Source organism: Leuciscus leuciscus, assembly GCF_965113295.1.
Source record: "Leuciscus leuciscus genome assembly, chromosome: 3".
NCBI classification, from domain to species: Eukaryota; Metazoa; Chordata; class Actinopteri; order Cypriniformes; family Leuciscidae; genus Leuciscus; species Leuciscus leuciscus.
Window position 1 is genome coordinate 68296990 of NC_138727.1, and position 25037 is coordinate 68322026.

The window sequence follows — 25037 nt, forward strand, 5'->3', positions numbered from 1 at the left end:
GAACAAACATACAGAATTTACTCATGATTGAACATTAAGTCATTCTTCATAACCTGTATCGTGAGCGCACATCTCTGCTGAACATTACTGATATGAAACAGCCCTGAAAACAAACAAATCTGTCAAATTCAGCCTCATTCACCTGTTAGCGGTGATCATCATCTCCATCCTGTCGGACCAGTCGTAATCCCATTTCACCATACGAAAGGTTGCCAGAAACTGAGTCTAGAAGACAGTAGAAATCACAGGTGTTGGTAGCATTGCCAAGACAACGGTTGAAAAACATTAACATCGTTATCATCTCTCACATATTTTTGACCTCTAGCAGGTAAAGAGAGAATGGTCCTTTTCGGGGTGAACTGTCCCTTTAAGAGAAGCGAGCGGACCAGAGAGCAAGCGCGTTCACGTGAAACAAAAACAGCCGTTATTCCCCTGAGAATCTCCGCAGGATCGTTACTAGTTTCACAGGTAATTTACACATATATTCCTTTGATTTACATATATATATGTTTATTTTTTTACAGACTAAAATACCTGAGAAAGACATAATATATGGCATTAAATGTGACCGAGACCCAGTAGCACTGACTCTGTGACAGGAGCGGAAATTAACGTTCACAAATACCACCAAAATCAACACAAATGCTCCAAAATTCAAAATATTAGGTGAAAAATGCCCCTGTATTAGTTCTCTTCACACACACACACACACACACACACACACACACACGCACACACATCTATTTAAGCAATATAACATGAGAGTTCCAAAAAAGATGTATTATATTTTAAACACAATATTGACAATATTATTTAATGTTGATCTATTTCACAAACGAATGTCGTTCAAAACAAAGTCACAGAACCGTTGCAGGTCTCCTAGCAACACAGCTGGGTTCGAATGAATCGCGGTTTTGAACGAATCAAAGATTAAATGAATCACTCATTAAGACAGCGACTTGACGCCACCTAATGGCGGATTTAGTTTTAGATCGAAAGAGTATAATGTAAGTTTTTGTTCCATTTCAAAGTACTATATTGAAAATGTTATTTTTCAAACATAAATTCATCATTTTAATTATGCCATTGTAACTGCATATGCCACCTTTGAGCTGCATTTGTAACGGTCACCAGCTGGAGTGCCCTTGAGAGCCACCAGAGGGCACTCCACACCGGACTATCATATTTACTCACAGACTACAATTCCCATCCTGCATCTACCTGGACTGATTACTTCATACACCTGCACTGCACTGATTACACACACCTGCACCTCATTCACACACACATAAAAGCCACTTCCACACTCCACTTCTCTGCGAAGTATTGCATTGCCCTGGCTTTCAATTCCGAGCGTTTATTCCTGTGTTTGCTGTTCTCATTTACTGACCTTGGACTGTGTATCTCGACTCCTGATTGTTCTCTGCCTGCCTTTACCCGGATTGTTAATTGGACTTTGCCTTTTGCTGCCTGCCCTGACTTCTGCCTGTGACCCCGATCTGCTCTGTGTTCTCTCTGTTGTTCTGTCTGCTGTTGTTTAACCCTGCCTGTCTGACCACTCTAATAAAAGCTGCAAATGGATCTTACTGCGTCCTCCACTTCGTAACAGAATACTTCGCCACCTCAGATCCAGCAGCCGAGAAAGAACCGAGACCCACCATGGACCCACTAATCAGCCTCTTCCGCCTCAGCCAAGGTAACCGATCCATTGAGGAATATGTTGACGAATTTTGTGAGCTCTGCCATGGGGTAGACTTGGACGATGCAGTCTTAAAGGATAGTTTCCGATATGGGCTTGAGGACATGTTAAATTATCTCATGCCTGACAACACCCCTCAATGGACTTTAGGTCAATATATTGAATTCGCCCTGAGGATAAGCGGCTCATCCTCTTCTGTGGGCCCTGTGGATGAGGGTTCCCATGAACTTACCACACCCGTTGAACCAGAATTCTGCTATACCTCCCCGTACTCTCGTTATGTCTTAGCAGAAGTTCCAGAGCCCTGTCGCTTCTCAGCAGATCTTCCAGAGCCCTGTCACTTCTCAGCAGATCTTCTAGAGCCCTGTCGCTTCTCAGCAGATCTTCCAGAGCCCTGTCGCTTCTCAGCAGATCTTCCAGAGCCCCGTCACTTCTCAGCAGATCTTCCAGAGCCCCGTCACTTCTCAGCAGATCTTCCAGAGCCCCGTCACTTCTCAGCAGATTTTCCAGAGCCCCGTTACGTCTCAGCAGATCGTCCAGAGCCCCGTCACGTCTCAGCAGACCGCCCAGAGCCTCGTTACATCTTAGCAGAGTTCCCCGAGCCCTCTACTGTTGAGGGGGCGTTTCCAGAGACTGTTCCCGTCACGCCAGCCATCAAGCTAGTCACCGGATCGGTCTATTATCGTCCAGGACTGGTATCCAGTGTAGCCGATTCCCCGCTGAGGTCAGTACGTGTTGCCATAAGGGCCATCGTGCAGGAGTCTCGTCCCGCTGAGACTATCCTGCATAAATCATGTTTCACCGAGACCTTCCTGCCTGAGTATCTTCCTGCCGAGCCTGCACTTCACGCCAGTCCAGTGGAGCCTGCACTTCACGCCAGTCCAGTGGAGCCTGCACTTCACGCCAGTCCAGTGGAGCCTGCACTTCACGCCAGTCCAGTGGAGCCTGCACTTCACGCCAGTCCAGTGGAGCCTGCACTTCACGCCAGTCCAGTGGAGCCTGCACTTCACGCCAGTCCAGTGGAGCCTGCACTTCACGCCAGTCCAGTGGAGCCTGCACTTCACGCCAGTCCAGTGGAGCCTGCACTTCACGCCAGTCCAGTCGAGCCTGCACTTCACGCCAGTCCAGTCGAGCCTGCACTTCACGCCAGTCCAGTCGAGCCTGCACTTCACGCCAGTCCAGTCGAGCCTGCACTTCACGCCAGTCCAGAGCTGTGTTCACCGCAGGTCCTGCCCAGCACAAAGCCTTCACCGCTGGTCCTGCCCAGCACAAAGCCTTCACCGCTGGTCCTGCCCAGCACAAAGCCTTCACCGCTGGTCCTGCCCAGCTCAGAGCCCTCTTCGCCGCTGGTCCTGCCCAGCTCAGAGCCCTCTTCGCCGCTGGTCCTGTCCAGTTCAAAGTCCTCTTCGCCGCTGGTCCTACCCAGTTCAAAGCCCTCGCTGCCGCTGGTCCCGTCAAGCTCAGAGCGCACTGATCCTGATCCACAGCCAGAGCTTCACGTCAGTCCTGCCGAGCCAGAGCTTCACGTCAGTCCTGCCGAGCCAGAGCCAGAGCTTCACGTCAGTCCTGCCGAACCCGAGCTTCTCGTCAGTCCTGCCGAGCCAGAGCCAGAGCTTCACGTCACGTCCGCCCGTCCAGAGTCTCGTCCCGCCGAGACTGAATCTGTTCCTGAGCCTGAATCTGTTCCTCTTCCTCTTTCCACGCCTGTGTCTTCGGACAAGATGGCCGACTCCACGCCTGTGTCTTCGGACAAGATGGCCGACTCCACGCCTGTGTCTTCGGACAAGATGGCCGACTCCACGCCTGTGTCTTCGGACAAGATGGCCGACTCCACGCCTGTGTCTTCGGACAAGATGGCCGACTCCACGCCTGTGTCTTCGGACAAGATGGCCGACTCCACGCCTGTGTCTCAGGACAAAATGGTCTCCACCGAGCCAGTGTCTCAGGACAAGATGGTCTCCACCGAGCCAGTGTCTCAGGACAAGATGGTCTCCACCGAGCCAGTGTCTCAGGACAAGATGGTCTCCACCGAGCCAGTGTCTCAGGACAAGATGGTCTCCAACGAGCCAGTGTCTTCGGACAAGATGGCCGCCGCTGAGCCGGTGTCTGTCCCTGAGCCGGTGTCTGTTCCTGTTCCTGAACCAAGGTCTGTTCCTGTGCCATGGTCACCTCCCTGGCCTCCTGAAGGGTCGTCGCCTCCCAAGTGGTCGTCTCCACCCTGGCCGCCCGAGGGGTCTTCACCGCCGTGGCTGCCCGAAGGGTCTTCGCCCTGGTCGCCTGCACAGCCTGCTCCGCCCTGGTCGCCTGCACAGCCTGCTCCGCCCTGGTCGCCTGCACAGCCTGCTCCGCCCTGGTCGCCTGCACAGCCTGCTCCGCCCTGGTCGCCGGCACAGCCTGCTCCGCCCTGGTCGCCTGCACAGCCTGCTCCGCTCTGGCCTTCTGTATTACCGCAGTCTCAAGGTCCTCTTCCGCTCCACGGACCTGGCCCTCCATCCCGCCCCCGGATCCGCCTCCGGGCCACCTCCCACCTGGACAGTTTTTGAGCGTCTGGAAGCCGCTCTTTGGGGAGGGGCTATGTAACGGTCACCAGCTGGAGTGCCCTTGAGAGCCACCAGAGGGCACTCCACACCGGACTATCATATTTACTCACAGACTACAATTCCCATCCTGCATCTACCTGGACTGATTACTTCATACACCTGCACTGCACTGATTACACACACCTGCACCTCATTCACACACATAAAAGCCACTTCCACACTCCACTTCTCTGCGAAGTATTGCATTGCCCTGGCTTTCAATTCCGAGCGTTTATTCCTGTGTTTGCTGTTCTCATTTACTGACCTTGGACTGTGTATCTCGACTCCTGATTGTTCTCTGCCTGCCTTTACCCGGATTGTTAATTGGACTTTGCCTTTTGCTGCCTGCCCTGACTTCTGCCTGTGACCCCGATCTGCTCTGTGTTCTCTCTCTGTTGTTCTGTCTGCTGTTGTTTAACCCTGCCTGTCTGACCACTCTAATAAAAGCTGCAAATGGATCTTACTGCGTCCTCCACTTCGTAACAGAATTAAACAGTCTGGGTAAATACATATAAATGCCACTTCTGAGCCACTTGTACAGCGCAAACATGGATTATGTTGATACCAATTTCATTTTATAACAGCATTTTAATTTAAGTAATTGATTACATTTAAGAATCATACATAAAATATGAAACATAGCTTTAATAAAGTTAAACAACTCTCCCCTTATAAATGTTAATAACTGCCCTTTGAAGTAAAATAAGGATATATTTTTCAGTTCTGCCACTGTCTTGTGACTGTATGTGTTCATTCATCTCCTCATGCTGACAGAGATGTGAAACTAAGTGCCTCTGCACGTTCATCTGTCCTTACATGAGGAAAGATACTACAGTCTGTCAGTGTGTGTGAGTGTTTTACCGTGGTGCCGCTGCGGTACACTGGTAGATTGATACTGCAGGTGGTTCTGTTCATAGCACCGCTGTCACGATCACCACAGCTGCTTCGAGTCCGGCTGGGCTGAACACACACACACAATTGACATAATCCTTAAAGGCCAATTCACACTGCACCGACAGACACAGCACAGACAATCACCACCAGATTACAGTACGACACTTTTCAGACATTCCACGACCCAAAAAACATCTGGCAACATATAACACACTGATTCAACAGAACTCGACAGTGTCTGTAGCTGTTGGTCGATGTTTGTCGATGCAGTCTGCATTAGACTTAAAACAGCACAACATCAATTATTTAGATATTTAGAAACTTATTTTATATCTTTGATTCTTTGACCGATATCTTTATTGTAAATTTAAACTGAATACTTCAGATTGTAGAATTGGCACCGTTTCAGTTTCAAAATTGGAATTTAAATTTGATCTGTCACTAAACTCTAGATGGAGCAGACTAACAGGTCTTTAACTTATTTAGTAGCGATCGCATCATCATCTGTATAGTGCAGCTGATTGGTTGCTGTTGCCATGGTGGCCAATGAGGCTCAGCAAACAAACAACTGTAGTGTTGCTGTTAGCTGTTAGCACTTAGCAGTTAGCAGTCTGCAGCGCGCTTTCTGAACGCATCTGAAATCAACATCTGAGATAAGTGCACACTCTTTTACTCCTCATCTCTGTACATATTGTGTGGTTTGCTTATTAATTCCCAAATGAGCATCATAAGAGTGTAATCTCAGCGTTTCGTTAACAATCTTGTGGAGTGATTTACTAAGCATATAAGCTGCAGCATTTACTCAGCTGTGTTTATGCCGCAGCGAGCGGACTGTTGTCATTGCTATGAGGATATGCTGTCTAAAGGCGGGCGTACACAGTGCGAGTTCGGACACTTGGGAGGTTGTGAGATATTGCACACGTTACGAGTCAGTTAAACTGATAATCGCGTCAAAGCAGCTGCTACACGGCACAACTGTCCTGCACAAATTTTAGCCCGAGCCGGCGGCAATCACGTGAGCTTTCGCGCTAAACACCGAGACGGAGCTTTCAATGTTGCAGACAACTATGCGCAGACTGCATGTGTGGATGATTCTGCGTCGATGCAGTAATAAACCATAATCGATTATAGTTCTGACGTTTCTCTGACATCATTCGTAGCATACGAACTTGTTAGCGGAGGAAGGCGAAACACAAAAGAGAGAGTAATATGTGTATGTGTGAGTGTGAGCGTGTGTGTGTGTTAACATTAAAGTGTGTTAAAGATAAAGTATATATTTTTTATTTATTAAAAAAAATAAAAAATTGCTAGATAAGACCCTATTCCTCGGCTGGGATTGTGCCGAGACTTTGAAGCTGCATTGAGACGGACATTTGAACCTTCAAACCGTTGGTTGCCATTGAAGTCCATTATATGGAGAAAAATCCTGAAATGTCTTCCTCAAAAACTTTAATTTCTTTTCGACTGAAGAAAGAAAGACATGGACATCTTGGATGACATGAGGGTGAGTGAATTATCAGGAATTTTTTATTTGAAAGTGAACTACTCCTTTAACTGGGGGGGGGGAGTTTTCAGTTTAGTTTACTAACCCTAACCCATTGAGCATGTAAGACAATGTCTGTGAATGTATTCGCAGTAGCTCGGTACTTGCTCTACAGCAGTATAGCAGATCTATTCCACCAAGACCAATTGCATCAACATTGCCATATCCATTACCGTTACCATTGCAATCTCTATTACCATACCAATCTCCCGAGAGTTGTCATGACAGAAATATATTTTTTAAAAATTGCAGTAAGCTATATGCACATCATACTTAAAAGTGACAAGACTTATTTGAGTAGCAGAATGAAATCTGATCAGTTGTCAAGTATATTTAAGTATATTTGTATAGCGCTTTTCACAATACAGATTGTATCAAAGCAGCTTCACAGTATTAAATTAAAATAATACAACAAGGTTTGTTTCTAGTGGAATTTATTGATAAAATCAAATTAGATATCCCCAGAATATCCCCAGTTGTGTTGTCTGTTGAGAGCGGTACCTTAACGGTGTCAAATTTTGAGAGCGAGAGGCCTTCTGGGTAGTGCAGCACTATGCTGGTGTTGAAGGAGTCGTCGCCTGGGTTGTCCAGCGATACGAGGACAGTGAGATGAGCTTGATTCACCACCACTAACGTGTCGTTCCTGAAGAACAAACCAAACGCAGAACCTTCATCACATTCTCATGTTTATTTCAAATCAAGAAGAATGGAAATATAAGAAGCATTTACAGATGTTTAACATTAGTATCATGTCTGATTTATTTATCGGTTGTTACTCACGTAAAACTGAAGTTCAGCTTCAGATTGGCCACACAGCTGTTGTTTGAATCACAGTTCCTTTGAAACGGCACCTAGTCACATACAAAACAGAAACTTTCATAGAGCTTTTGAATGTTGCAGAAACTTCATACAGAAAAGCTGAAGGACCTGATATTTCTAGACAGAGAAAGACATGAATTTAACAAGCCTAGAGTGTATAAATTGTGATGTCAGAAGTTCAGCTCACCTCGACATACTCCTCTGTCCTGCTGTGGATGTCAAGGATAGCCGTGGAGTTTTCAGAAAGCATCTCGGTTTGTGAGAAATTCATTCGTATCTTTAGCGGAGACACGGTGTCTCTAATGCAGCTCTAAAACAAACACAACATTTGCTGTTAAACCGAAGCTGCTGGGATTGGCTGAAGCTGTGATAGATGAAGCGTACCGGCATGAAGATGGGGAATCCGAAACAGGAGCTCCCAGAATCCAGCAGGACGAACTTCTGCAGAGTCCTGGACGACGTATCACTCTGATCGAAGAATCCTCGATTGATTGTTCTCATCACATCCACATTCAGGTTCAGAGAAACATTCAGGTTCTTCTCGAGAGATCCTGAGAGAGATGAGAGGGTAAGACATACGGAGGCCATGCTCTTCATGTGACAGAGACTCTGAGATGTCTTTGACGTTACCAATGCTACTGGTCTGCTCGTTCACGGTGAAACACGAAGTGAGATTAAACGCATGAAACGTTTTGTCACTCGGGCATTCAAAGTCGTTCAGACTCATTTCATTGGGACTGAAACTGAGCTGCGCAGATACAGACATCACAGGCCGAGCCCTGAGAAGAGAGAGAAAAGAGTAAATAGCTAATGATACAGTGAGACTAACTGGGCCTAGAACAACTTGACCAACTCAAACTGATAGTTAGTTTCTTCAAATCATTGCATTAATTCTCCAAACTAAAGGTTCACTTACAAACTGGCCACTGAAGTGACTGTACTCAAACAGAGCCAGAGTTCATAACTGAGACCTTGTGTTTAGACTGTCAGAGAATCTGTCCATTATTTTGTGAATGTGTTGTGAAATGTCCTACTTGAGCAGCACGATCCCCCCTTTAGCTCCGATCACGACATCTGTCAGATTATCATCGCTCATGTCCATCTGACCGGACAGAGACACTCCAAACTGCTGCAGACCGGGCAGAACCGAGCGTGCTGGGATCCGCTAAACACACACACACACACACACACACACACACACAGATCTACTGTGCTAAAGCGGTTCATCATTGTACACATTTATCCTGCCATGTCTGTCTGTTTATCTGAGAACATTGGGCTCATCTGGGATTCTGGGTTAAACTGGGCACAAACACAGTGTTTGGGATTGAGGGAACTAAAGCAGACTCTCACCTGAGGAGCGTGTTCGGTGTTTATTCCATGTGTCCTGTCGCCCAGGTAGATGTAGACGACTCCCTCCCCTTCGTTCTCAAGCGGCGCCCCGACTGCCACATCTGACAGGCCGTCCCCATTCAGGTCCTTTAGAGAAGCCAGAGATGCAGCAAATCTGCCGGTGTTTGACTCGTTCAGTGTCTTCTGAAAATACTACAGAGAGAGAAAGAGAACAGAGTCTTTATTCGTCTGCAGAGGACCAGAGCCAGTGCAATGTATTTCCATGACTTTAATGCGATAGTCCATCACCAGGAACCTATTACAATGGCAATCCTCTCGGAGCAGGGTTGGACAACTTCATTCCTGGAGGGCCATTATCCACAACTCCAACCCTAATCAAACACACCTGAACCAGCTAATCAGTGTCTTCAGGATAACTAGACAGCTCCAGGCAGGAGAGTGTTTTATCAGGGTTGGAGCTGAACTCTGCAGGACAGTTTCCCTCCAGGACTGAAGTTGTCCATCGCTGCACTGGAGAAACTTAATGGTGATGACTAGCAACCTTCCAGTCACAGGTGCTGAACATTAACCACACTGTACTTACTAATGGAGAATGTTGTGAATCTGTCCATACCTCCTCTGATAAAGCGTAGACGTACAGCCTCCCTTCTGCCCTCGGCCAAGACTGGTGAAATAACGGAGCTCCGACCAGAAGGAAATCTGACTCTCCATCCGAGTCCACATCCAACAGACTCAGAGACGCACCAAAAGACGAGCCAATCTGATGCCAAAAATTAATCAAAATTAATGTAATTGCATTCTAGCATATGATCTTTATAGCATGATGTTCACAGAAGAAATATGAAAACAACATGTTCCACTAACACTTCACAAACACAGTCCCACAACACTTACTGCCTTCATGTTGAACACCAGAAACTGAAGCGGTCTATGCAGAAATGATTTGACTCTTTTCCTTGTTTTACATGCCAATGTAGAGCCATTAATGTAGCCTAAGTGAACTGCTTTTTATCACCTTTTTATTACTGATAATTAAAACTTAAGAAATGCTAAAAATCATGTGAGGTCAGTTGAATTTATTATATTCAGAATAAGTTATTTGTTAATTTTTTTAAATAGCCTAGATGTAATACTTTAATTCTGTTGACTGTACTATTATTAAAACATTACAGCTGCTACAAGTGGTAAGTGGTAGCTTGGGCATTGCTAAGTGGTTGCTAACTAGCTGCTAGAGTGTTGCTAGGTGATTGATGTTCTGGGTAACTTGTAGGGTGTTTATAAGTGGTTTCTAGGGAGTTCCTAGAGCTTTGTAAGGATGTTTCTAAGTGGTTTTTTGGCAGTTACTAGGGTGTTGCAAGGCAGGTACTGAGTGGTTGGTAGGTGGCCAGTGAGGTTTTCGAGATGGTTTCAATGGTTTTGCAAGAGTGTTTCTAAGTGGTTGCTTCTTCCGTAGGGTTTGGGAAGCCCTGCTCTTGCTGATGGAGAGTGTTAATATCGTGTCAGAGGGTTCTTCTTCACTAACTTGTTCTCCGGTGATGTTCTTCGTCACTGTCCATGTGCTTTCATTCTTGCTGAAGAGGGTCACCAGACCCTTGTGTTCGGCCCGCGGCGCCCCAGAGAACAGAAGAGAGACGCCGCCTCTCATTCCCAGAACAGCAGAGTAACCTGAACATCATCAGCATCATTAAAACATGCACAGACACTTCACATCAGACAAGGAAGGACCAACAGCTTCAACACACCCATGTACGAGTCTTTACTGACAGATGGATCCTTAATCTCGGTATCGTTAAATCCAGATCCTGATCCTGTCACTTCATACAGAGATCCACTCCAGTCATTAGATCCAACCGAACCCACAATCACAGAGTCCTGAAACAAACGCAGCAGTCAATGTCAATATCAATTTTATTTATATAGCACCATTAACCACAACCTAGGTTGTCCAATGTGCTGCACAATGAAAACATAACAAGAAAATACAATATAATTAATAAAAAATGAAAAACAATACAATACAACTTCCTCATTGAAAATATGCCAATTCGCAAAGAAATGAGTTTTTAGCTTAGATTTAAAAACAGCCAGTGATGGGTGGTCACTGAGTGAAAAGGCATGGTCACCCCTGTATCTCAGCTTTGACTTCGGACTGCATAACAATCTCTGATAGGACGACCGGAGATACAGAACTGGACAATATTCAGTTAATAAAATTTGAGAGGTAAGGAGGGGCCAGACCTTTTAATGATTTAAAAACCAAAAGAAGAATTTTAAAATTCACTCGATAACGCACGGGCAACCAGTGCAGAGAACGTAAAACCAGTGTAATGTGGTCCCGTTTTTAGTACTGGTTAAAAGTCTTTTTAAAAAACGGGGATAAAGCTGATTGGCTAATCCCAAAATAAAGTGAGTTACAGTAATCCAATCTATAAGTAATAAAAGCATGAATTAATTTTTCTAAATTGTTTCTCAACAGAATGGGTTTTACTTCTGCTAGTAGTCCAAGATGAAAGAAGCATGATTTGACCACTGAATTTATGTGTTTTGTCAAATTTCAGCCCATTATCAAAGACAACCCCTAGATTTTTAACCCAAGGCTTCACAGATGAGGATAACTGACCAAAATGTATTTTTGGTGTACTAACAGAATCTGAAGGACCAAACACTATTATTTCAGTTTTACTCTCATTAAAATTAAGAACATTTTAAAACAGCCAGGCCTTCACATCAGACAAACAGGTCATAAGTGCCTCCAGACCATCCAAACTCTGTTTTAATGGCAGATATATTTGAGTATCATCTGCATAGCAATGGAAGGACAGACCATGCTTCCTAAAAATAGAACCCAATGGGAGCATATATAAATAAAAAAGAATAGGAGCTAAGATGGAGCCCTGAGGAACACCACATGATAGAGGAGCTGCCTCAGATGAATGTTCACCCATGTTAACTTTAAAACTTCTATTAGAAAGATAAGATTTAAACCATTCAAGAGCACTTCCTTTTATGCCAACACAGTTCTCCAAGCGAGCAAGAAGAACTATTTTCTCTAGGATCTTTGTAATAAAAGACAATTTAGAAATTGGCCTATAATTTATCTAAAACAGTAGGGTCTAGATTTGGTCTCTTAAGCTAAGGATAAACTTTAGCATCTGGTTCAGTACTAGTTTCAAAACATCGGTTTATCATAGTCACAAAGTATGGACCCACTGCATCAAAAACTTGTTTCAGGGAATATGGAGGCATGACATCAATGGAAGAGCCTGACGGCTTTAACTGACACACTATTTCTTGAAGTTGTATAAAAGAAATAGGTTCAAACTGACTGAACTCTGCAAAACAAACAGAGGGGATGGACGGATCAGAAGCAGGGGGAGATATCCCCAATCTGACAATCATTCATCTTATTAACAAAAAATCTAAGAAAATCCTCACACATTGTTTTTGACACAACAGGGTACTCGGAGACAGTTGGATTAACAACGGTGTTAAAAACGGTAAAAGGAGTTTTGGGTCTATGATAATTATTATTAATAAGATCCGCGAAATACCTGGATTTTACTACTTTCACTGCCTTCTGGAATTTGGATAATGAATCTCTTTATAGTTCAAAAGAAATCTGGGCTCAGATCTAGATTTGAGTTTTGAGGTTTTTACAGGAGCCACTGAATCCAAGACAAGACAAATGTGGAGTTGAGTCTAAATAGGAGCTCCTCTGCACTCAGATCATACTGACTGACATCCATTGATTGAATAGCATCACAAAAAGCTAATGAAAAGGATTTGCTAGTAGATGAGGTAATTAATCGAGATTTATGGACATATTTAGTGGCTTTAGAGTAATTTGGTACCCAGGGAACAGAAAACATAACAGATTTATGGTCAGAAAACCCATTATCAGCTACCTCAAGATCATAAATAGAAAAGCCATATGATAGCACAAGGTCAAGTGTATGTCCCAGCTGATGAGTCGGGACATTCACATGTTGTTCAATATCAAATGCATTTAACAAAGTAGTAAATTCTTTAGTTAATGAGTCTGTTGTGCAACACACATGAATGTTAAAGTCACCAAGAATGAACAGTTTATCATATTTGGGTATAAATTCCCCCAAGAAGTCTGCAAACTCATTTAAAAAGTTTGTATTGTGCTTAGGAGTCTCGCATTTTCCAGGAGTTTGTGTGCGCAGGTTTATATTTGTGACGTGGTTAGTGGCATTGAGTCTTTGAAAGATGTCCAGAGTTTGATCAGTCCAGATGTCCAGAGCAGATCAGTGGTGCTCTGGTTGTACTTTAGGACCCAGGTTTTACATCAAGTGGCAACCCAGTATTGATTATTGTATTGTACATTTCTCAATCAGCTTGCTATAGTGTATCACCCATTTCTACGGCCGTCACAGAGAATTGTTCCAGGGCACTTGATGCATTCATGACCTACACATTCCCACACTGCACCAATCAGCAGCATTTTATAAGATTCTATAAACTACTTTTATACAATAACATGAACTATTCCTTATAAGAAATTGTCTTTTTTTAACTTATATATGATATTTCTGACCTTGTGGTAGAGGACACTGAATCCACTCTGCGATAACTCTTTCTGTCTGTCTCTGCTGTGTGTGTCCTTTGACCCTGAAACCACAGAAGAAGAACTCTTAAATCATCAGTGGATTCTTCATTAGCTGCTTTTATTAAACGTTATACAGTATGTCTATTTACTTTACGCTTGCATTTTACCTTCAATGTTGTAGATCTTTTTTTGCAGGTCGTCCAGAAGTCCTTGGAGTCCATTGTAGTCTTGAATGTAGAAGGTGTTGTTTATTTTTGGTTCTGAAGCCAGTTCATAGAGGTTGGCTAAGCTAACTTTTCCCACCTGACAAACACAACTGTCATTAAGTCTGTCTGTGCAAAAACACTTTTGATAACATATGAATTGAAACAGACCAATATGTAAAACATAATTTATTTATGTTTGTTCTTGAAAAATGGAAACAAACTGATAAATGTGATATAAATTAGTGCTTGTAGCACCTGTCATTTAAAGCTGAAGTGTGTCATTTCTGCACAACTAGAGACACCAAATTACACAAATAATGAACGGAATGGTTTCTTGAACACTCTCCTAGTTTGCAATTGGTCAGTCAATCAGATATTCCCACCCAAACCTCACGTGTTTGTTTGACAAGTTCACATGTCAGGCAGCTCAAACAAACCACAGAGTCACAGTGTTTCAACCCTTAGGAATGTACCAGTGACTGATTACAGTGACTCTGAACATGAAACTGACACACCACAAACTATAAATGACAAGCTTGAGCTTTAAGGAAACTCACCCCAATGACGTAGCGGAGGATATTTTGCTCATTGCTTCTGCTGAGGGCCTTTTCATCATCAAAATCAGTGGGTTCTCCATCTGTGATGATCACCAGGGCTTTCTGAGCGCTGAGATCGGCTCCAGACGACACGCTATTCAGGAGATTCTTTCTGGTGATGTGATAAATCATAAATAATGACACAAACATTTGTTTCTACACCAATGTATTTTTAACTTCTAATTTATAGAACGACAAATGTCCAACTCCAGTGTGTTTAACAGACCTGAACAAAAGAGCAAATCTACAGAAAGAGCCATCTTTAATTGTCATTTATGTGCATTTCAAGACTGTTTCTCTTGAAGTGTAAATTCAGTGAACATTCATAAGCAAATGAAGGTTTCACTCACAAGACATAGTCGATTGCTCCGTGTGTGTTTGTGAGACGGTTCATGTGTGTCTCTTTCATGAGTTTGTCTTTAGCGGAGCCGTCCTTATACGCGTTGAAGTCAAACACAGTCCTGAATGTAGTTGCAAACTGGACAGCAGCAAACTGACACACAGAAGGACAAACAACAAGCACACGTGCCGTTAACATCATTAGCAAACCATAGACCATTACATGTCCATATTTCCACATTAATAGTGCTGGGTTGATTTACCTTTATGGATGAGTTTGAAAGTTTTCTCATAACATCTAAAATGAATTTTTTGTTCATTTCAAACTCTTCTGATTTCAAACTTTTAGATCCGTCAAAGAGAAACACCAGATTGACTTCTCTCTTCGTGCATTCTGCAGAAATACCACAAGATATGGAAACACATCTGTTACGCCAACTTCTTTTAGCAATCAAACCATAAATTATTGACAAGATGGCCAATAAATCCATATTTTTATCAAGTATTTAACATAATGTCTTTAATCATGTCTTTGGTCTTTAATTCAGTTGTCAATAAACACCAACTGGAATGTTACCAACCCAACACATGGTTTACAGTATTAAAGACTGAAATAGTTAAACTGCATTCAGTGCTAAAAGTGTCGTTATCCGCTGGTTTCTGTGTCAGACTCGTCAGACCTTGGTAAGCGGCGGTAAAGTTTGAGACGGCCTGTAAACGGCTGTTGAACTGGATGCAGACGCCGTTCAGATACGAGTTTCCGTCACACTCATGAGGAAGATACGGACTGCAGCTCTGAGAAAGAGACACAATATCTGAGACAACAGGAGGATCAAATCACACAAAAGATGATCTAGACGTTTCTATAAACTGTTTTAAAAATCCAGTTCCCATCTTTTATTTACTTAATGCCAAATTTTAATATTAACATTAACAATTAAAAGAATTGTCCAAAAATGATAATTCTGTCATCATTTACTCTCACTATGTCCGGGGTTGCTGTGTGATAATCCAACGAATGAGATGCGTGATGCAGAATGAATGAATAGTTACTTTTCAGACAGTGCTCGAACACCAAATTGAATTGTTTCCTTGCCCTTGAATGGACACACATGCACACAAAATTATGTTAAAAACTCGTCTAAATACCCGTCTCGGCAAGTATTTTCTCGGTAATATGTCATAGTTGATGTTTGTAATTTTTTTCGGTCCATGCATTCGGTCTTAAAGTGACAGCAGACACCCAATATTCTTACTGATGTCTGTGTCATTATTAATATTACTAAAATAACAAAACTTTAAGAAAGATGAAACTATATTTAATTTCTTCAGGCTTAATAATTTCTGTAGCCTACCTGAATACTACTGTCAGACTTTGTGACTTTGTTATTTAGTATTAATGTAGCAGGTTTATCTGTATACTTATGAATTCCACCAAGAATATTCCTTTTTGTATTACTGGGAGTTTTGTCTTGGATTCATCCTGCCTGCGTGTCGGGTTAGAGCAGTGTGTGTGTGCGTGTGACGTCAGCGGACGGGGATTTGTGCAGCGCAGGGCTGACCTCAGTCAGAGCAATGCAGGATTTGACTGAGGTGAGTTCACGTCAGGTCTCTCCGATAATAAAACGGATATATAAGTTGCTGTTATCATTTATTTGTTGACTTATCACCGTGTAAGAGTGCCTATGATGACGAGTGAGTCTTGTAGTAGTTTTAATGAACTACGAGCCGCGATATTGTGTTTTTTATATGTTAATTGCAGTCCGGTAGCTGCTGCAGCACGTGTTAAGCTAGCTGTCTGGCAGGCCATTAACATTGCATTGACGAGATGCTATCTTTTTTTTAGATGCTAACCTGATGCTGCCATATTGTTTATGACCGCAGGTATGTTTTTTTTATGTGCATATTTGTTCGAGATGAATGAATATATGTGTAGTTTACACAATGGTTTTACATGCATAACTGAGGGGAAGTTAATTCTGTGTTTTTATATGCATGTTGGAATTAATGCATAACTGAGGGGAAATTTACAATGTGTTTTCCTATTGGGAATATCTGTGATATTTTTTTGGTATTTGTTTTGATTACAATTGTTTGTAGTTTTTCCTTATGGAAAGAGGTTAAATATGATTAATATGAGTATAGTCAGAGCAATGCAGGATTTGACTGAGATGCTAACCTGATGCCACGTAACACTCACTGCCATATTGTTTATGACCGCAGAGAATAAACTGCATTGTGACAGCCCGTGCCCCTGTGTCTACTTGAAAACAATGCAGAACCCAACGCAGACAGACAAGACGGGTTACATTAATCTCTGCTTGTAATTTGTGTATTTGTTCTTATTTTATTACTGACTGTTCATTTATTTTTAATAATGTTTGAACTTTATCAGCATGCTCTCTCTCCGCCAGAACCATCTTGCAGCACATCTTCGTCTTCGCAAAATCCTAATTACAACATCGTATAGATAACATTGTATCATTTGATGCTCATTAGTTTCTTCATATTGCATTAGTAGCTGATAACAGCAAATCAGTAAACGAATAAAAATTGCACTACAAAAGATCTCCATAAATTTCCTGTTTTTGCACTTCCTGCTTTTCCCTGCTTGAGAATTTCTGTCCAATGAATGGATGACCTTAGCACACGTGTGGTTTGGTTTTCAAATTTTGGTTCAATTGCAAAAAGGGCAGTGTGAAAGCGAACCACACCAAACAAAAAAAAATCAACGCTGTATTTGGTCCGGACCAAAGCAAGTGAACTAGTGGACTTTCCATGGTGTGAATACACCCTGAGACTACTTGGAGCTGGGCTTAACTAGCGATGAATCCCTAACCTAACCCTAACCCTTTCCATAGTATTTTATTTTCTCCATGGTAATTTACTAACCCCGCTGGCCACTGGCATGTATAAATGAAGGCTAATAATCAAAGAAAAGGGAACAGGTGAGAAAAAAAAAGTTTTAGCGTAAGTTCTGCCTGGAAGACTCAATTGTTACGTCACTTATTACCTTCTCATCTATCCAATCATGTTCTAATACTTGCAGTACAAAAGATCGGTACTTACACACGTCTGAGTTCGCAGATTCTGACGCTTTCATTCCCCTCCATCTTCTCTACCACCACCAGTATGGTCTCTTCCCCTCCATCTTCACTACCACCACCAGTATGGTCTCTTCCCCTCCACCACCAGTATGGTCCCTTCCCCTCCATCCTCCCCACCACCACCAGTATGGTCCCTTCCCCTCCTTCTTCACTACCACCACCAATATGGTCCCTTCCCCTCCATCCTCCCCACCACCACCAGTATGGTCCCTTCCCCTCCATCTTCACTACCACCACCAGTATGGTCCCTTCCCCTCCATCTTCACTACCACCACCAGTATGGTCCCTTCCCCTCCATCCTCCCCACCATTACCAGTATGGTCCCTTCCCCTCCATCCTCCCCACCACCACCAGTATGGTCCCTTCCCCTCCATCTTCACTACCACCACCAGTATGGTCACTTCCCCTCCATCTTCACTACCACCACCAGTATGGTCCCTTCCCCTCCATCCTCACCACCACCACCAGAATGGTCCCTTCCCCTCCATCTTCACTACCATCACCAGTATGGTCCCTTCCCCTCCATCCTCCCCACCACCACCACCAGTATGGTCCCTTCCCCTCCATCCTCCCCACCACCACCAGTATGGTCCCTTCCCCTCCATCTTCACTACAACCACCAGTATGGTCCCTTCCCCTCCATCCTCCCCACCACCACCAGTATGGTCCCTTCCCCTCCATCTTCACTACCACCACCAGTATGGTCACTTCCCCTCCATCTTCACTACCACCACCAGTATGGTCCCTTCCCCTCCATCCTCACCACCACCACCAGAATGGTCCCTTCCCCTCCATCTTCACTACCACCACCAGTATGGTCCCTTCCCCTCCATCCTCCCCACCACCACCACCAGTATGGTCCCTTCCCCTCCATCCTCCCCACCACCACCAGTATGGTCCCTTCCCCTCCATCTTCACTACAACCACCAGTATGGTCCCTTCCCCTCCATCCTCCCCACCACCACTAGTATGGTCCCTTCCCCTCCATCTTCACTACAACCACCAGTATGGTCCCTTTCCCTCCATCCTCCCCACCATTACCAGTATGGTCCCTTCCCCTCCATCCTCCCCACCACCACCAGTATGGTCCCTTCCTCTCCATCTTCAATACCACCACCAGAATGGTCCCTTCCCCTCCATCTTCAATACCACCACCAGGATGGTCCCTTCCCCTCCATCTTCACTACCACCACCAGGATGGTCCCTTCCCCTCCATCTTCACTACCACCACCAGGATGGTCCCTTCCCCTCCATCTTCACTACCACCACCAGGATGGTCCCTTCCCCTCCATCTTCACTACCACCACCAGAATGGTCCCTTCCCCTCCATCTTCAATACCACCACCAGGATGGTCCCTTCCCCTCCATCTTCACTACAACCACCAGTATGGTCCCTTTCCCTCCATCCTCCCCACCATTACCAGTATGGTCCCTTCCCCTCCATCCTCCCCACCACCACCAGTATGGTCCCTTCCTCTCCATCTTCAATACCACCACCAGAATGGTCCCTTCCCCTCCATCTTCAATACCACCACCAGGATGGTCCCTTCCCCTCCATCTTCACTACCACCACCAGGATGGTCCCTTCCCCTCCATCTTCACTACCACCACCAGGATGGTCCCTTCCCCTCCATCTTCACTACCACCACCAGAATGGTCCCTTCCCCTCCATCTTCAATACCACCACCAGGATGGTCCCTTCCCCTCCATCTTCTCTACCACCACCAGGATGGTCCCTTCCCCTCCATCTTCACTACCACCACCAGTATGGTCCCTGTCCATACCTCCCGGGGGTCGGCCGCGCCCCTGCCTTCGTCTTCGGGCAGGAAATGCAGATTCCGTACCCTCGGATTTCGAGTTACGGACGGGGCCTACGCCAAAGAACTTTATATCATAATGCTTGCTGGGCTGTTAATAATTGTATACTTGTTACGTTATTTTGCCTCCCGAGTCTTTCTGGTAGAACTAATTACAAACCATGACAACTAATGAATAGCTCGAAAAATTCGAGAACGAAACCTATGAACAGAAACCAAACAAGACAGAGAAACTAAACATGACCATGACACCTTCAAATTGTTTGAAATTGGATGAATTTCAAACATCAAAAACAAAAGAAAAAGCACCATAAAAGTACAATTTTAAGTCATGTGGTGTTTGTGTGAGGAGCAGACTGAAGTTGAAGTGTTTATTCAGTATATTAGCTTCAGTCTCAGTTCATTGGAAATGCCTAGAATACCACATTTTCACATTCACCCTTTGTGTGTTTCATTAAAGAAAGAAAGTAATGTGGATTTGGAAGGACACGAGGGAGAGTAAGTGATGACAGAAAGAATTTCAGGGACTGTTTAAGAAGTTTTAGAGAGTTGTCAATTTCTCTCCTACAATCAGTATGACAGTCAGTAAAAGCAGAGAAGATTCCTGCCGTTCAATGGACACAAGTACAGAAGAGACTGTGATGAGAAGTCAAACACTGAAGTGACTAATGAAGGAAGCAGTTGAACTTACAGTCAAGCGTCCGACAGCATCAGATGACACAGCAGAAGACATGCCGAAGAACTGAACTCTCTCTGGGCCTGTCAGTCATGGGGGGGAGAGAGAGATGGTGATCACGACAGATAGTGTGTGTGACGGTGGTGATCATGACAGATAGTGTGTGTGACGGTGATCATGACAGATAGTGTGTGTGACAGTGATACCTGTCCAGAGCAGTGGTGTGCAGGACTGCAGATCTACTGTGCAACTGTACATTTCACCCGTTGAGTTTCCTTTTAATGGGGCTCCAACGATGATCCTGCCAAAAACACCCTCACAATCAATCAGACCCTCAGAAAACACATGTAGAACATCCTAGCAACCAGTGTGTGTGTGTGTGTGGTTTGTGTGTGGTTAGTGTGTGTGTGGTTAGTGTGTGTGTGTGTGTGTGTGTGTGTGTGTGTGTGTGTGTGTGTGTGTGTGGTTTGTGTGTGGTTTGTGTGTGTGTGGTTAGTGTGTGTGTGTGTGTGTGTGTGTGTGTGTGTGTGTGTGTGTGTGTGTGTGTGTGTGTGTGTGTGTGTGTGTGTGTGTGTGTGTGTGTGTGTGTGTGTGTGTGTGTTTGTTTCACTCACTGTTTCCTGTTTTCAAACTCTGACTGATAAACGCTGTAACCAAAGAAATCTTCTGCCGTGCCGTTAAATCTCAGGGGATGTTCAGTGTCGATATTGAAGGCCTCTGAAAGAGACGCTGGAGAAGCGAGAGAGACTGTTGAGACATCAGGAGACGCTTGTGAGACTGTTTCTAAAAGATTCACTGAGTTTCTCTTCCTGTTTGATGGTGTTTCATAAGACGCTGAAACAGCCAAAACTAGAACCAACAACTGAATGACCAGCTTCACCAGCACTAACCAGAGCCATAGAAACTCACTGTAGCTCTGAACGATCAGACTGTCTGTCTAACGGACAGAAGCGTGTGTACACACACACACACACACACACGCACACACACAGACAGACAGACATATAAGCATCATTCATCTGAGGCTGACATTAATTAAAGACACAATCACTACCATCAATGTGCAGCAACATCAGGAGAAAAGAGCAGTGTGTGTGTTTTTGTGTGTGTGTGTGTGTGTGTGTGTGTGTGTGTGTGTGTGTGTGTGTGTGTGTGTGTGTGTGTGTGTGTGTGTGTGAGTTCCTGGCAACATATATATAGCCACACCACAAAACCACCACACCCTGTTCCCAACACACACACACACACACACACACACACACACACACACACATCACCTCTACTTAATGTAAAAGTGAATGTAAATTTAAAGAAGGCATTCCACAAACACACGTCTCTCACACACACTCATACTCTCTGATCTAAATGAACACATCAGCCTTGTGTTGTTTATAAAGTTCATTATAAGGATTACAGACTAATGCAAATGCAAAAACTTGTAAACTGAACAAATTATATATTTAATATATGGGTAATATATGTCCCTTTTTCTCAGTATTTACTAAATGATAATGCAGTCTCTGAATGTCAAAGACTCTTACCCCACATGAGCAGAATCCAGCTGAGCGTCTTCATCGCTGCTCGTCTGACACACATCTTCCTGTTCATTTCTTCATGACAAACTCATTTCCTCATTAACTCAGTGTTTCTCACCCTCGCAGGGCGTGTGTGTGTGTGTGTGTGTGTGTGTGTGTGTGTGTGTGTGTGTGTGATTCTCACAGGTCGAACAGCAACACTTTAGATGAAGTCTTGATGTTTGCAATCGTACTCATCACTGAGAAACACACATCTGAACTGAAGATCATGTAGAACAAGTGCATATCACAGGAAGGGTGTAGTTAACACACACACACTCCCTCTCTCTCTCTTTCTCACACACACACACACACACACACACACACACACACACACACACTCGGATGTTATTTAGCAAGTTCTCAAACATGTATGTTGTGCAACTAAGATCCACACAAACCTTAATACACACATACACAGAAATGTGTGTGTGTGTGTGTGTGTGGGGGGGGGGGGGGGGGGTGGGGGGGTGGGGGTCAAGTAAAGGTAACAACTACAAAAACATGTTTTAAGAACATTTTGCTAATGAACATTTTTTTCTGAATGTTCCCTGAAAACTTCTTTGCTTGGTTAAGCAAACATTAAGGGAACACTTTCTTCAATCATTATGGGAATGTTACTTTTGAATGTTCTCTGAATGTTCTGGAACATTTAAAAAACGTTTGCGAACATCCAACTTACATGTAATCATTTAGCAGACGCTTTAGCCAATAACGTGTGTGTCTCCAGTACTCTGAACATTACTATCCGGTCAGTTTTATGATGCTGCTGTTGCCACCGAATTTCCCAAAATAAAACCATGTACATCATGTACAGTAACTAGCAGATACTTTTGTATAAAGCCACACAAAAATGAAGAAACACACAAACATTGTAACAAACGAGCCACTATATCAACCGTGAAGTTACATTAAACATTTTTATTGAAAAAAGTGTAGTGAAAAAAATTAACTTTTCTTTCTTTCGGCTGTCACTTTTCCTGTAGAATAACATTTTCATTGCTTTAAACAATTATTAATTATAGAATCGAGTAAACTAATTATAAGAAATATGCAACAGGGGAAAAAAACTATAAATAAAAAAGCAATATTTAAGGAACTGTGACTCAAAAGATGAAAGTTCAGTCATCATTGACTCACCCGTAAGACTTTCTTCCTCACATGTAAGACTGATGAGAATGATCTCTGTGAGCATCATCTCCTATAAGCCTTTATAAGCACATTAATACTGTCATAACAGCGGCCCTTATGACTCGAGTGCTGTTTTAAAGTCTGCAGTCTTCGTATGATGCTTTGTGTAAGGAACAGACAGCTATTCACACTGAAAATCGTTGTTCAAAGCAGCTTTACAGTGATAATAGGAGATTACAGTAACAGAGAGTGTTCAGGCTTTACAGCAGATCTAGAATAAAGTTATTGTCCAGATAAAGTTAGTTTTGATTGATTCACTTCCATCGCAAAGATCATTATTATTAACTTAGCGGCCGCTAACACACACCGCTCTAACAGAAAACAGAAACTTTTAATGTATAGTGTGTGTGTGTGTGTGTGTCCTCCAACTAAATCCAGACCATGCTACACTTCCAGAGCAACAGATAAAGAGAGAAAACGTCTCGGTTACTGATGTAACCCTCGTTCCCTGAAGGAGGGAACGGGAGACGTAACGTCGACGTGACGACGTAATTGGGATCACTTCAGGGAGCCCTATCAACTTCGAGTGTCTACAGAACGAGCCAATGAAAGTTGGCGTGCGTGAATCGCGTCACGCGCCCCCGCCCCGCCGCGCGGGTATAAACAGGAAGCGGGCGCACGCACACATTGTTTTTCGCTGAGGAGCCGAGATTTGTGACGGCCATGCAGCGATGGTCAGCAACGGTGGCGACGGGACGTTACGTCTCCCGTTCCCTCCTTCAGGGAACGAGGGTTACATCAGTAACCGAGACGTTCCCTTTCAGTCGCTCACGTTCGACGTAACGTCGACGTGACGACGTAATTGGGATCCCATGGAAAACGCCACGGTTGCTGCCACATCCAGCGCCCTACGCAAGACTCTCAGACCCCCAACTGCTGGAGCGGAAGACCTGCGTAGAGGGAGTTCAACTGCTGTTCCATTATACCCCACACAGCGGAACTCTTGGATAACACTGGGAAAGCGTACCTCTCCAGGGGAAAGAACGCTGCGGAGCCACATCCTGCCCGAAGGGAGGTAACATGTGGAGAATACACATATGGACTGGCCGAAGGGGCAGTGCGACATATGGAATGTCACTGGGGTGGCTCCACCAAAAGGGGGAGACACACCGGACAGTGACGGCAGAGCAGACTCTGCCAAGGGAAGACACGGGCTCACCGCAGGGAGCTGGTCGTGGAAGAATACACATATGGGATCGCCGCAGGGATCACCACATATGGAACCCAGCCTAGCACAAGTTACACAAGCATACGAGCACTAGGCCTGGCGTCGGACGCTCCGCAACGTCCGACTGCCGAAGGGGTGCGGAGGAACTCACAGGGTTCGCCAATGGGGAACTTGACTGGAGTAAAAAGCGCACGTATCCGTTCCTAGGAAGGGAGTGGCGCAGCAAGCCGACACTAGAGCGGGAACTTCGGTGTTACCGGCTAGTAGAAGCGAGCACACAGGAAGAAACCGGCTCAACACGTAAGCTATAAAACCTAGCGAACGTGTTAGGTGTCGCCCAGCCCGCAGCTCTACAGATGTCTGTCAGCGAGGCGCCGTGAGCCAGCGCCCAGGAAGAAGCGACACTCCTAGTGGAGTGGGCTTTCAACCCAGGCGGGCAGGGCACGCCTTGGGCTTCGTAAGCCAAGGCGATGGCATCCACTATCCAGTGGGCCATCCTCTGCTTGGAGACAGCCTTCCCTTTCTGCTGGCCTCCGTAACAGACGAAGAGCTGATCTGAGGTCCTGAGGCTTTGCGTTCTGTCCACGTACAGACGCAAAGCGCGAACGGGACAGAGAAAAGCCAGGGCTGGGTCTGCTCCTCCGAAGGCAGCGCTTGCAGGTTCACTACCTGGTCCCGGAAGGGAGTGGTAGGAACCCTGGGCACGTATCCGGGCCGGGGTCTCAGGATGACGTGAGAGTTATCCGGGCCGAATTCTAGGCACGATTCGTCGACCGAAAATGCATGCAGGTCCCCTACCCTCTTGATAGAGGCCAATGCAACCAGGAGTACTGTCTTACAGGACAGAATTTTTAACTCAGCTGATTGCAGAGGCTCAAAGGGTGGTCTCTGAAGTGCCGAAAG

The 25037-nt window shown here is 44.6% G+C and overlaps 1 protein-coding gene across 4 annotated transcripts in view; it reads right to left on the bottom strand.

The window, feature by feature from the left end:
- LOC309495689 (integrin alpha-L-like) overlaps positions 1-21996 on the bottom strand; it is a 34267-nt gene extending 12271 nt beyond the window's left edge. For 2 of the 4 annotated variants that reach the window (XM_082165487.1, XM_082165484.1), the window contains exons 1-22: positions 21743-21995; positions 20816-20948; positions 20408-20502; positions 20217-20284; positions 15282-15396; positions 14865-14995; positions 14613-14755; positions 14224-14374; positions 13628-13763; positions 13449-13522; positions 10630-10759; positions 10410-10552; positions 9501-9647; positions 8888-9079; positions 8569-8699; positions 8165-8313; positions 7919-8085; positions 7722-7844; positions 7496-7566; positions 7217-7358; positions 5140-5238; positions 143-225 (exon numbers count right to left, since the gene is read on the bottom strand). In XM_082165487.1, coding sequence (XP_082021613.1) covers positions 143-225; positions 5140-5238; positions 7217-7358; positions 7496-7566; positions 7722-7844; positions 7919-8085; positions 8165-8313; positions 8569-8699; positions 8888-9079; positions 9501-9647; positions 10410-10552; positions 10630-10759; positions 13449-13522; positions 13628-13763; positions 14224-14374; positions 14613-14755; positions 14865-14995; positions 15282-15396; positions 20217-20284; positions 20408-20502; positions 20816-20948; positions 21743-21809 — 2690 coding nt within the window. In that variant the 5' untranslated portion in view covers positions 21810-21995. Of the gene's footprint in view, positions 1-142; positions 226-5139; positions 5239-7216; positions 7359-7495; positions 7567-7721; positions 7845-7918; positions 8086-8164; positions 8314-8568; positions 8700-8887; positions 9080-9500; positions 9648-10409; positions 10553-10629; positions 10760-13448; positions 13523-13627; positions 13764-14223; positions 14375-14612; positions 14756-14864; positions 14996-15281; positions 15397-20216; positions 20285-20407; positions 20503-20815; positions 20949-21742 lie in introns of all 4 variants that reach the window. The other 2 variants (XM_082165486.1, XM_082165485.1) reach the window with 2 other exon arrangements.
- Between the last annotated feature and the right edge of the window lie 3041 nt (positions 21997-25037).